Source organism: Heloderma suspectum, chromosome 5 (assembly GCF_057233095.1).
Source record: "Heloderma suspectum isolate Gila_16-S chromosome 5, 16-S_ref, whole genome shotgun sequence".
In the NCBI taxonomy this organism is placed as follows: domain Eukaryota; kingdom Metazoa; phylum Chordata; class Lepidosauria; order Squamata; family Helodermatidae; genus Heloderma; species Heloderma suspectum.
Window position 1 is genome coordinate 75,891,677 of NC_139462.1, and position 13,404 is coordinate 75,905,080.

At 42.3% G+C, this 13,404-nt stretch overlaps 1 protein-coding gene across 1 annotated transcript in view; it reads right to left on the bottom strand.

Annotated features, from left to right (window-relative positions):
- The window catches only part of LOC146344021 (putative ATP-dependent RNA helicase DDX60), an 85,198-nt gene that overhangs the window by 23,812 nt on the left and 47,982 nt on the right, over positions 1–13,404 (bottom strand). The window contains 6 exon segments of the mRNA XM_084856415.1: positions 706–834; positions 8,834–8,938; positions 9,211–9,320; positions 10,201–10,337; positions 11,146–11,261; positions 13,024–13,119. Coding sequence (XP_084712541.1) covers positions 706–834; positions 8,834–8,938; positions 9,211–9,320; positions 10,201–10,337; positions 11,146–11,261; positions 13,024–13,119 — 693 coding nt within the window.

Consider the following 13,404-nt stretch of genomic DNA (forward strand, 5'->3'; position numbering starts at 1 on the left):
CCAAGGATCCAAGGCATCCTAAGCCCTCCCACCCCTGACTATGCTCACAATGTGGGAAAACATTTAGACATGCTCAAAAGTGCATCCAAATGTTTACTTCCCATTGCCAGCAATTGTGGGGATGGGATTATTTTTCTTCCATCTGTGAAAAATACAGCCTCCCCTGCCTCCCTCCTGCCCTGCCTACAAGACCGACAGGGTATAGGAGAATGGAGCACTGTCCTTTGCAATCCTAAGCGCACACTTCCCTTAAGATCCATTCAAATCAGTGGCAATTATTTCCAAGAAAATGTGCTTTCAGTTGAGGTACAAGAAGTCTTTCTTTAATAGTAATGGCTAATTTAGGACTGAATGGAGTGCTTTGTTTATTTTTCCTATGGGTCATCACTTTAAACTGAACAATGAATTTCTTCTCATCAGACTGATGACACTGTAAGTATTACCTTCTAAAACACTTTATGGCCTGTTTTATAATAATTAAAAGATTGAAAATAATCTAATTCTAATAAGATTATCATATAGCTTGCCTTAGCCTTGGGTTCCTTAAGAAGGAAAAAAGGCAGGATATAAATGTAATAAATAAACAAATAAAACATTTTAATCTGCTCCTTTTGTCAAGCTTCATGGTCAGACATAGGACTAGTAATAGATTGAAATTAGAAGCATGATGAAATTCTGGTAAATAGCAATAAAACAAAGAAATACCTCCTCCTTGTGATTACCCTTAATCCACATCTCTAGTTCATCCTTCAGCTCTTCTTCATAAACTCTTGCACCTGCTTTTGTAATTACTGTCTTGTCCTTAAAACAGTTAAACTCTTCTGGATCCAGTTCCTTACCATCAGAAACCAGAAAAAGGTTATTACAATTATCAACCCTAAATATCCTCTGATAAACAAGCAGGTACAATGGTTTGCTAACAACTACTATGATTTCCAATAAAAAATACGTAAATATTGTTACATGTTTGGGGTCACTCTAAATTACCTCCAGGGATCCCTTACAATTCAGTGAGGCTGAGTACAAAGAGACTGAGGATACACACACACTCCTACCTCTAACTCTTGAACTGGTAACTTTTGTCCCACAATTCCTGGGGGGTAGGAGGAAATGAATTGGAGGGAAGACTGAATCTTAGACAGAGGGACAGCTGCTTTTGTCTTGCAGATGGAGATCTGCTGGGCAGCTGAGAGGACACAGGGTTTTTTCTCTGGAGTTTTTGTAGGCCTTCATCCCAAACACAGTGTAAATAAACCTTTATAAAAGAAACACCACAAGTCTCCAGTGCCCTCCTTCTAGGAAACTGAAGTCTGGGTAAGTGCTGCAGCCCCTGCAAGTTCCCCTCTCTCAGAACTAGGGATGTACGAAAATTCCGCCACGGATCTCGGGGAATGGCCTGCCATCCCCCCGCCCGCCCCCGGGACAAGACTTACCTTGGGCGGATCTTCCTGGTGGTGGCGGCTCTGGCAGCCAGTCTTCCGACCGGCTGCCGCCGCTGCCATTTCCAGTTTAAAAAAAAAACAACACACGTGATAGCCTACATAAAGATTTATGTAGCCTATCATGGCTAGGTTTTTAAAAAAAACCCGTGATAGGCTACGTAAATCTTTACGTAGCCTATCATGGCTGACTTAAAAAACAAAACAAAACATGCGTGTACGCAAATGGCGGTGGCCACGGCCGCCGCCATTTGCGTTCCTTATTTTGGCACGTCTTAGTCTGTGTAAACATTTACGTAGACTAAGACGGCGAAAATAAGGGGAACGCAAATAGCATAGCATCTACGCTATTTGCGTTCCCCTTATTTTCCCCATCTTAGTCTACGTAAATGTTTACGTAGACTAAGACGTGCCAAAATAAGGAACGCAAATGGCGGTGGCCGTGGCCACCGCCATTTGCGTACGCGCATGTTTTGTTTTGTTTTTTAAGTCAGCCATGATAGGCTACGTAAACATTTGTAGCAGCCATATCAGGGGTCAGACTAAGTAGCCTCATGCAGTCTCATGCTTCATGTTCTTGCTGAGCTCTTTCTCCCTTGAATATATTGTTGTAAGCTGACGAGACACAGGAATTCCTTATCTTGTCAAAGGTCATACAATTGTATATCTTGTTCTCTGCTGTTCTCTTCTGTTCTCTCCTTATCATGGCTACCCTATAACCCAGTTCTTGTATTATAAACAATAGTGCTAAGAGAAGAAATGTTGAGGATTGCAACCCCATGCGGGAGAGGGAGGAGGAGCCGTTTCATATGTGTCACAATGTCTATAAAACCAATGTGCTAATGTAAATCAGGGCTTCTGGCTCTTTGGAAACGATTCCAGCCTTAAGCCCGCGCGTTAAATAAAGAATCTCTTTTTCCTTCACTCCGTGGTCTCTCTGACTCTGGGTTCTGCAACATAAATGGTGCCGTGACTCGGATGTGGCAGGCTCTGAGCCAGACAGGTGGCAGTTGCCTGCTCTTGATCGCCGCACCGGGAAGACGAGCTCGGCGCATGCCTCCCTTTCTTGGCGCCACTGACCTTTTTGTCGAGTGAATGGGAGAAAGCCTGCACCGGGATCGCCCAAACGGTAGTGAGCAGCAAGAGAACCCTGGGAAGCGGAGGAAGGAACTTGAGCCCTGCCTGTATCGCAGCTGCAATTGAGTTGAAACCCACATTGGAAGCCTTCAGGAGAAAGGCAAGTATATGGGAAAAAGAGGGCCCCGCCTTTAGGGAGAAAGGCCACTGGGCAGAAAAAAAGAGGGCCCCGCCTTATGAAGAAGGTCAGTGTTGGTGGTATACGTATACAAAAGAACCTACTCCTTGCGGGTAGAAGGGGGGCCTGATCACACCCCCGAGTGGGCGCCAGTACCTAGCACGCCAGTACTCAGTAGGAAGCTGAGGAAGCTGGGGAAGCCGTTTTCCGCTCTGGTAAAAAGTGGGAAAAGTGGGTGGCAGGGACATATGGATGTAGTGGAGAGATTGATGATTGTGTGAGTGGCTACTGCGGTTTCTGAAGCATACCGTTGACCGTCCGGGTGCCCAGGCCAGTAGCAAAGTGCGTGGTGTAAAAAATCCTCTTGTGTCGGCCAGTGAGACCCCTTACTCACTGACCAATTCCCATTCCCTAATTGTGTCTGTCTTCAATTTAGGAGGGAGGCTATGGGTGGTGGGGGAAGCAAACCTTGCACCCCCTTGAGATGTATGTCAAACAAAGAAAGAAAAAGGTGTTTTTTTAAAGATTCAGAATAGAAAGAGAAAACAGCAAAAAGCTCAAGGTCGATCTGAGAGGAAAAAAAACAAGATCTGAGGCTGTTAATTAGAAAAATGTTGCAGGACAGTCTGGCTTTTAACAAAGCGTGGGAGCGTGAGAGTGTAAGGCCAAAGAAGTAGCTGTTAGCCTAGCGCGCCGAGAGAGGGGGGGCAGGAAAATTGCCCACAACGTTCTGAGTTGTGCAACATCATCACCTCGCCTAATTGAGATGAAATCCCTAAGAAATGGAAACTGAAAATGAAGACCCAGAAGATGAAGGCAAAATAGAAAATAAAGGTGAAGAATCAGCCCCCAGAGCACAGGCTAGACCCCTCTTCGAGTGAAAAGTGTGCCATAAGACTGTCCCAAAGCAGAATGAAGCGGAAAGACCATGTTGAAGATCTCTGTCAAGGTAACCATGTTTAGCTTTGAACTGTGTTAAAATTGCATAGAGCCTGTAGCTACTGACCATCAGCTATATGATTTCTGAAGAGCGTAACCATTAAGCTTTTGCCGTGGGATTCCCTGCAATGAAGAAATCTCACTGATTTGAGTGTCCAGTGTTACACTGCCTAAGTATGTGTGCTAAAGAGACCGAGAAACCAGACAGCATGTTCCTGGCCAAGCCAAAATCACGCTACTGCCATGCTCCTGAAAGCTGCAATAAACTGTGTAAGCTGAAAGACCCAACCTGATTGAGAAGAAAATATTGGAGCAACTGTCTTAAAAAACAATGAGATCTGTGTAGCTGGCTGGCTGACGCTGTCAGTGATGTTACAACTTTAAATTAAGACTGTTTTCCTGTTTGAGACCCCAGCGAAGAAAGCTAACCCGAGTTATTTGTTGCCCGTGCCAAAGCAAGAATTTGGTGGCCCTGTACCTCATCGTGTCCTGTTTTGAGCTTGGGATTTACAAATACAAACAAACTGAGAAGCTTGCCTTTGAAGTCCTGCAAATCACCCCACCGCCTCCCCGAAGATTAATGGCTGCCTGAAAAATGCAAGTATAAAGCGATGCCCATCACCCCCCAGCGTCCTGAGTTTCGGCACTCAGTGTTTCAGTGCTTTCGTGTACAAGGTTAGAAGAGAAAAAAAAAGAGTAAGTTTTTAAAATGTCTGTGAGAGAACCTGACAGAAGTAAAATAAAATTTACAGAGGAGTTGCCCAAGTTAAAGCATCATGGCTAGAGAGCTGAGCTGTGCCGCTCTGTTTAAACAGAAGCCTTGCTAAAAAGTTAAAGGCCCTTATCTGTCAGAAGGGGTGTAGGGCCACACTTCCCCTTTTTAAACTGATGCAAAAGTGGAGAGCCTTTGCTGGAAACATCGCATCTTCATTGCCCAGGGCCTTCTCTGTTTGCCTCCATCATCATCTGGGCTTTTTAGAGACACTCTGCACATGAACTAAAATTTTAAATTGTCAAAGACTTGCCATGGACAGTGCTATGAAGCTTTTGATAAACTTAAACTCTCATCGCTGTAGACCATGTGTCTGTGTTTGTAGTCAGCTCAGTGTACAGCAGGCTGAGTTTGATCTGTGACTTTTAGATTTCCTTCTGCCAGAACTCATGCAGCATAGAGTTGCCGATGCAAAAATGGTGACCTAGAACTCTTTGTGTGTGTGGGTATGCCTGTCCCTTGATTTTGATGAGCCCTGAGCTTTCAGCCAGAAGAGCAGTATAATTGCTGGATCTGCTCCATCATGCCTTACCATGCAAAAAGTGTTTTCCATTCATTGTGTTAAATTGCAGAAAAAGTTTGTTGTGTATATTTTATGATTTCTTAGATATCATAAAATATATGTGATATTTGCAGATTAGTGTTAGTTGCAACTCCAAATGATACTAAGTGTGGTTCCCAATGGATGACGAAGAGAAAAGACAAAAGCAAGTAGAAAGGAAAGAATAGAGAAAGTAGCAGACAGATAGAGAAGACAGATAGAAAAAAGAAGAAAGAAAAGGCAAGAGGCAAAGAAAAAAAAAATTGTAAAAAAAGAAGCGTGGCCATAGTTGCCCCCAGGGTAAATTAAAAGCAGCTGATTGTGCCTGGAGCTTATTACCTGGGGTAAAGTAGCCACAATAATGTGATAGTTCTTTAAAATAAAGAAGATGTAGCTAGAGGGAGAGGAGGGGCCTATCCCAAATGTGTGTCAGTGGGACTAGTGTAAGGCAGAAAAGTTTAAGTAAGTTTAACTTGAAAAAGACAAATAAAGAGACAAGGCTGGTGCATGGAGCAGAAAGTTTTATATAAAAAGTTTGAAACATGATCTGCAATACAGGCAGATCAGCAAAGAAAAAGAAAGCAAAAGAAAGAAAAAATTTGTCTTCCCATACTAATAAATAAAAAGTGTTATCAAGCACTTTGGGAAGCGAAATTGTTTACAGGAAGCTGTGCCTGAGAACCAAACACTTCTAGCCTATGCTGAAAATGCTTGCTAGTGTTATGGGTAACATGTATAGTATAAAAACCCATTTAGCGCAATAGCTCATGGTTCAGAGAAGCTGTCTGATCCAAAAATTAAGTACGCCTGTGTGCTGTAAGTTACCCAATAAAGTCTCCTTGTAAGTAACCCCCCCCTGCTGGAATCCCAAAACACAAGTTGGGCTAGAGCGCCTCACCCAGTATCAAACCCTGCTGTTAAAAGCCATGAAAGCAGGTATAAAGAAGTCAGTTAATATGACCAAAGTGTCTAAAGTGCTGCAAGGTGCCACCGAGGCCCCAGAGCGTACTTGGAGCGTCTTTCAAATGCCTATCGCCAGTATACCTCCCTCAACCCAGAGGCCCAAAAAGACGTGGACGAAAAGAAAAAAAAGAAGACCCGGCAGAGGCAGAAGATTCTTAAAAAAAGAACCAGTGTGCCCAGTGTGGACAAGATGGACATTAGTGGCATGAATGCCCAAATAAAATAAATCAAATACACAAAGGAAAAAACCAAAGAGGCCAGAATGGGCGAAGAGGGAGACAGCTTGAGAGGGGCCGTGATATTGACTGTGAGGGGCCGTGACATTGACTTCATAATTGACACTGGAGCAGCATCAAGAGCAAGCAAACGTTAGCCTTAAACAAGAAGTCCAAACACTGAGCAAAGGTCTTCAAGCCCAGCCTCGCTTTGTCTTAGAAAATAAGCCCCCAATTCCCATCACAGAAGTTCATCCTTTCCAACCAAGAGTTAAAGTATGAGTTAAAGAGGGAAAAATAACCCTTTGACTCCCAGATAGAGAAGACTGAAAACTGTCATACTTTCCACCCCCGCAGCTATGAAAGCAGCTAGAGTTAAACCCTAGATACATTGGACACGAGTCAAGAGAGCGAGAGGGGGAGAGTAGACTGTAAACAGAAATCCTGAAAATCCTTTAAAAATCATTCTGAAAAAGCAGTAAGAAGACTCAGGCTAGACCTTACTGTGGACACCCCAGGAGACTGTCCCCCAGCGTACGGTCAGACCTGCAACTGGAGAATTGAAGAAGGGGACTAGACCCTACTGCAGCTTGCCAGGTGAATAGCTGCCCAGCGTACGGTCAGATCCCAAAGAAGATCAAACGTGTGTTGTAGTGTTAGTAGTGTTGCATTGTGTCTCCTTAATAAGGTGCAAAAAGGGGGGCCAGCCCCTGAAAGAGAAAGTTTGTCCCAGGGATTTGCTGATAATTACTGGCTTCACCTGGCTAACATCACGAGAGTAAAACATTTTTGTTTGCCAAGAGGTATACCTGCAAACAGGCTTATTAGCTCTTGCCTAATACCTGTCTGTAAACATCCTGGGAACATTCAAAAAGATACCATGTTAAAAGTTTATGGTGTAAGTTTAACTTATTCCCAAAATGCTAATTGGGGCGTGGTTGCAAAGATCCTACCCCCTACAGAGTTCACTCTACGCACCCCCATCATTGCTGAAACAAATGCTACGTGTGCACAAATGCTTAATTGTCAAAAAATTTTTCCAGAAAATACAAAGCTATCCCTGGCCCCCTTCCACTGTAATAAAATTCAAAACATATCTTTTAATGATGCCCACATACTTTTGCCTCATGGATGGTTTTAGACATGTAATTCCCGCACTTGGTCATTCATTCCTGCCAACTTGTCTGATAACCACCCATGTTGCCTCAGCCGCCAATTGAACTGGTGCCAATTCTTCCCCTGTAGCCCGAGAAAATCCGTCAACGGCAGCCTCGAGCACTCCAACTAACTAAAAATTGTAATAGTCATGTGCAGTTATATTCTGACTCAGAAAAATTGGCCTTAGCAATGTCACTATTTGAGGTTCCAGGTTTAGCCGTGGCTGATGGTCTGGAAATCAACCGGTTAGCTTGCAGCTTAGCCAAAAGCATAAATGCCACCTCACGAGCATTGTCATTGTTAAATAAAGAGTTGCGTGATCTAAGAGGTGCAGTTCTAGAAAATAGAGCTGGTATAGATTACCTCTTCCTTCTTCATCATTTAAGTTGTGAGACACACCAAAAGCTCTGTTGTTTTAACTTAACTGATAATGGCAATGCTGTAGATGAACAAATCAACAAGCTGCACAATATAGTAGCTTACAAAACAATAAAACAAAACAATTAGCTCAATTAGTTGACCCTTTGGCTTCCAGATCTTAGCTGGCTTAAAAGCATTGTTCATCCTAATTCTACCAGTATTGTTCATAAAAGTTCTGTTATGTCTCTGCGTTCCTTGTCTTATGCGCTGTTTAACCAATCTGTTTTATGTCTCAGCTAGTAAAACTGCTGCCCTCTATGCTCTAATAGCCCAACAAGAGGCTAAGTAATATGTATGTCACAAAAAGCTTTGTATAGTTATCAGAAATGCTATAATTGTAATGAAATTATGCATTTAAGGGGGGAATGTAGCAGCCATATCAGGGGTCAGACTAAGTAGCCTCATGCAGTCTCATGCTTCATGTTCTTGCTGAGCTCTTTCTCCCTTGAATATATTGTTGTAAGCTGACGAGACACAGGAATTCCTTATCTTGTCAAAGGTCATACAATTGTATATCTTGTTCTCTGCTGTTCTCTTCTGTTCTCTCCTTATCATGGCTACCCTATAACCCAGTTCTTGTATTATAAACAATAGTGCTAAGAGAAGAAATGTTGAGGATTGCAACCCCATGCGGGAGAGGGAGGAGGAGCCGTTTCATATGTGTCACAATGTCTATAAAACCAATGTGCTAATGTAAATCAGGGCTTCTGGCTCTTTGGAAACGATTCCAGCCTTAAGCCCGCGCGTTAAATAAAGAATCTCTTTTTCCTTCACTCCGTGGTCTCTCTGACTCTGGGTTCTGCAACACATTTACGTAGCCTATCACGGCTGACTGCAGGGACACAAACGGCGGCAGCTACGGACGCCGCCATTTGCGTCCCTGCTAGCCAGCGGCCGGATGTCCGGCTGCTGGTGGAGCCAGCCAGCGGCTCCGCAGAATCCCTGCGGAGCACAGCCGGCCAGCCAGGATTCCGGGGGGGGAGGAACGGAGCACCTCCCCCCACCAGCGAGGATTCCGGGGGGAGGGACGGAACGCCTCCCCCCCAACCATAAACATAATCCGCGAAAGGTAAGTACCTTTCATACATCCCTACTCAGAACTGGGGTGCAGGAGCATAACAATATACTTACATGTGCTCTTGGCCAGTGTTACCTGACACATTTCATAGTGTCATATAACATAACAGATTCTTTAGGAGACAGAAAAAGGTCCACAGGGAAGCCATATTTCTCAATCTGTAAAGCAAAAATAAAGTAAAAGAGAATGGCTTTCTTATTTGTTAATTTCATATAAAAAGAAACAATGTCATTTTCAGTGAGGCAGAAATATCTGTGGAAATAATAGGGAAAGTTTCACACATCCCTATATGTTAAGCTTTCTAGAAATGTTATAGATCTCTGTTTTTCAAACACATTTATGCCCACCTTTCCATTAAAATCCTCTATGCAAATGCAACATAATGAAAATAGGAAATATACATTAGTTGCTTAACTGCTATTAAACTTACATGGTCTACTGTTAGCGCAGCATAGGGATGATAATGATGGATAGTGATGTCGTCATTCTTTATAGAACACACATATTTTTCTAAATCATTGTACCTCTCATTATGAAGAACTGAAAATAAAATGAATTTAAAATTAATGATCTGATATTATCCATATCATACAAATGGGTAATAAATGGAGAACAATCCTAGGGTCCCTGAGTGAGTGTCCCAGGGACCATAGGATTGTTCGGATTCCCCCTTCCAAGGTCAGGGACAGCGCTCCAATATTGGGAGGGGAAGTTGGAGACTTATCCCTCCTCCATCACCCCCTCACAGCCAGTGTGGAAAGAACCACACTGGCTGCCCTCCAAAGTCAGAAAAGTGACCTTGGAGTAGGAGGGGAAAGGATGCTCCAGTGGGCAGGGAGGGGAGCAAGGAGAGGACTTGATGCAAATTTTTTTGAACCTCTTCCAGCCTCCTTCCCTCCCCCTCCAAAGCACACTCACTAGACTGGCTGAAAAGCCCATCTAGCAAAATCCACAGAGTGGGAGGACAAGGAGGTGAAGATCACCTCCACCGCTCTTTCTGCCCTGCACTGGATGATCAGACACCTCCACAGCACATAATTTAAATAGTTAGCCTACAGACATACCTTTGAAATGTGCATCTATACACTTAAACTTTAGTAAAAGAAATGTATAAATATATTATCTATTATTTCAGGTTAATAAGAAATAAGCTACGTATATCTGATACAGTATGCTAAGAGTGTGCAATACGAGATGGGAAGTACCCAGTTCACATCTCACAATCATGAAATTACTAGTTGGCTTAGGGAAGTACTATTTCTCAGTCTTAGATCTGCAATAATGAGTTAATAATACTAGCCTATCTCACAGGTTAATGTATCACTAATGATGCATCACTAAAATAATACATATGAAACACTTTGAACACTAAAAAGGTGCAATATATTATTATTAGTAATAGTAGTAGTAGTATTCATACCTAATTTTACCCTGTAAAATTTATTTTTCTCTTTGGCACTTTTCTTTGTCTGAGAAGCAAAAGTAGAAGAGCCAGGATTTTGTGCTACTGTAATTTTAGCAAGTTTCTTCCAGTATCTTTTTACAGACTGTAACCATCTTTTTAAAAAGAGGGAAGAAGTATTACTTAGCACAAGTACTACTTACTCTGCCTGCTCCATAAAAATTAGCCACTGGGACCCTATTAATAATTTTTAGAATAAGAAAAACAATGTCTTTATTCCACAAATACTTTTAAATAACAATACTAAGTTGTGACTAAAAATTCCAACATCAGGAAGTACAATGATATGCTTTCATTCTTAGTTCTAAAAGACCCGCTTTAGCATGTACCTGTATGTATCTGTTAAACATGTAACATGTACTACTTTTAACATACAAGTTTGATATGGGCTTATGTTGCAAGGAACTCTCAAATGGCCACAGCTCTTTGTGATGTGTAACGTTGGTAAGGAAAACATGCACATAGAAAAGTTATATCAGAACATGAATTTTCAACTCCAACCTTCCCCCCTCCTGCCCGTTTCCATCTCTCTCTCTCTCTCTCTCTCTCCACAGAAATAATTCAAAAGGTACACTTTGAGTGGGTTGGGGAGCGGGGGACAGGAACTCAGTCTTGCATCTTAATGTTCCTGCTTGTGGGTTTCCCGTTGACAGCTGGTTGGCCACTGTGTGAACAGAGTGCTGAACTAGAAAGACCCTTGGTCTGATCCAGCATGGCTCTTCTTATGTTCTAATGCTGCTGTTGCTTTATGCACAGGAACTTACCATAGGTGGGTTGGGGGAGAAATCAGTCTTACATCTTAAGGTTGTTGTCACTTTATGAGTAGGAACTTACAATTATGTTGAGGGGGGGAAACAAGACTTATGACATTGCTGAGACCATTAGAATTTTGCCCCATCTTACTGAACAAGATGTTCTGGGTTGTTCATAGTTGCAGAAAGAACCAAAAATGGACACTGAATCATAAGTAGTAGGTGTTCCCAAACCTCTGATCTAATGCCTGCTTCATGATAACAGACCTGTGATTGAAAATAAGTGTTCAGTTTTAGATACCGATATGTGATGTATGTAATAAAATAATATTGTAAGTAAGTGTTTATTATAGCACATTTCCTGTTTTCCCAGTTCTAAACCAGGATCTGATTCTCATACTCAGAAATAATGAAGAAAAGATTGCTCATACATGGGATTTGACCCATGTTGTATTATAACAGGAATGTCCAACACTGACAGTTCATATCTGGAGATTCTTCTAGCATGTATCACCCACCAGTACACCACCACCATCATCATGCATGTACAATGAGCAGGTGGTGAGAAGCATGAGGCATCAAGTTTGCCAGCTGGTCACTTAAAATAAAATTGGCATGGGCTTGCTCCTCACCCCAATATCACTTTGTACCTTGCCAACAGAGAGAAGGATTAAAGGCGTTAAAAGGCCTTGCTCCCACAGCTATTCTGGGATGCAGCTCTGAGATCATCCCAACTGTGTCTCAAGGGAAGCCCAGGTTATTCTAGCAGTATCTCTGATCTCCATGGCCAGTGCATCCAGAAGAGACAATATCAGGCTGAGCAATACTAAGAGGAATACCATGTAGCTGGCAGTTGTGGGCTCAAAGTCTATCTTAGAGGCACGAGGGTGAAAACCCACCAACCACCTTAACCGAATTTAGAATCTTACATTCCTGAAATACAGCAATGTTGTTTTAATGTAGCATCCAAATCGTAGTCAATAATCAAAGCAATCTAAGCCAGGGTTGGACAGAAAATAGATCTCCAGATGTTTTGGACTTCATCTGGAGATCTATTTTCTGCCCACCCCTGATCTAAGCAATCTAAGTCCCTGTGAGTGAGGTACATCTTGTAGACATTTGCTTTCCCATACCTAATGAAAATACCACTCTGCACTTAATTTCTTTGCCTCAACAGAAGTCAAATTGACACACAAGCAACTTCTCTATAAAGGTTGCACAGAGCTAGACTTTTCTACTGTTATCATTCATCTTAGTTCATCATGGCTACCCTGGGGTTTGCTGAATCCAGTAGCTGTTTAAGTCTAACAGAAGTGGATTAACATACATCAGGTCAGGCGACTAGCCCTGCAACCCAGTGACTAGCCGTGGCTCTTGCCTTAGACCCAAGTTTTTCCTGTTTGTCCCTTTTAACCAGAGATGGCATGAGCCTTTTTCATGCAAAGTATGTGCTGTTTTACTGAACTATGATTCCACACCAACTGTGGGGTGTGTGTGTGTGTCCCTTTATCTATGGTTTCTTTATGAATGAGACAAAGTATCTCTCATACATAAACTAGCACTTCCTTTAGCTCTGGGGAAAGACAATGCAATAATAATCCAGGGAACGTCAGAGCAGTGGGTGGGAGGGCTGCATTCCTATTGCTGGACCACTAAATAGAGAGTGGTTAGTAGACAAACATGTGCACAGGCTGACACATGGGGAAAGGTATGCTGTTGTGCATGCAGTATCAGACTGCTGGTGTCCACAGACATGTGTGCATCTGGCATGTGTTATGGCAGATACATCTGTGGAAATCTTTCCCATGTCAATTAAATTCACTTGACAATGGCAACATTCTCAAGACACAACAGTATTCTCTAGGCTTAATATCATGAGCAGAGATTCTAAGCAAATTCCAAAGTACAAAAAGGACCTGTGTACATCTTTGTAGGTGGAACTATCAGAGTGAGTCATCAATCTTTAAGAATAGCAGAAAATAATAAATATTTTATAAGCTACATAAAATAGAAGATGGATAACACATACCTCATCAAGTATAACATATCTTATCTTTTTGGCCCATTCTTGGTGATGAGGTGACAGAAGTAAGACTTCAAAACACTGAGGCATTGTCACTAGTATCTGAAACAAAATGCTGCCACTGGAATCAACATAAACACTCAATGGCCTGGATCCAAAGGTTCCCTTCTACTAGCAAAAATCTCTTCCACTCATGGAAGGATTATTTCCAACCTAACGGAAGAGCATTGCATGAGAAAAGTGAACTCAAATACAGAGAAGTTCTTCTGTTTGTGCAAGCTCTTGTGAAAAACTTTGCACAAGCTCTTTCCAAAGACTTTTGTACGGTTCACTAGAGTTTACATGCTACACAACCTGTATCTTCCTTATTCATGATATTTTTCATTT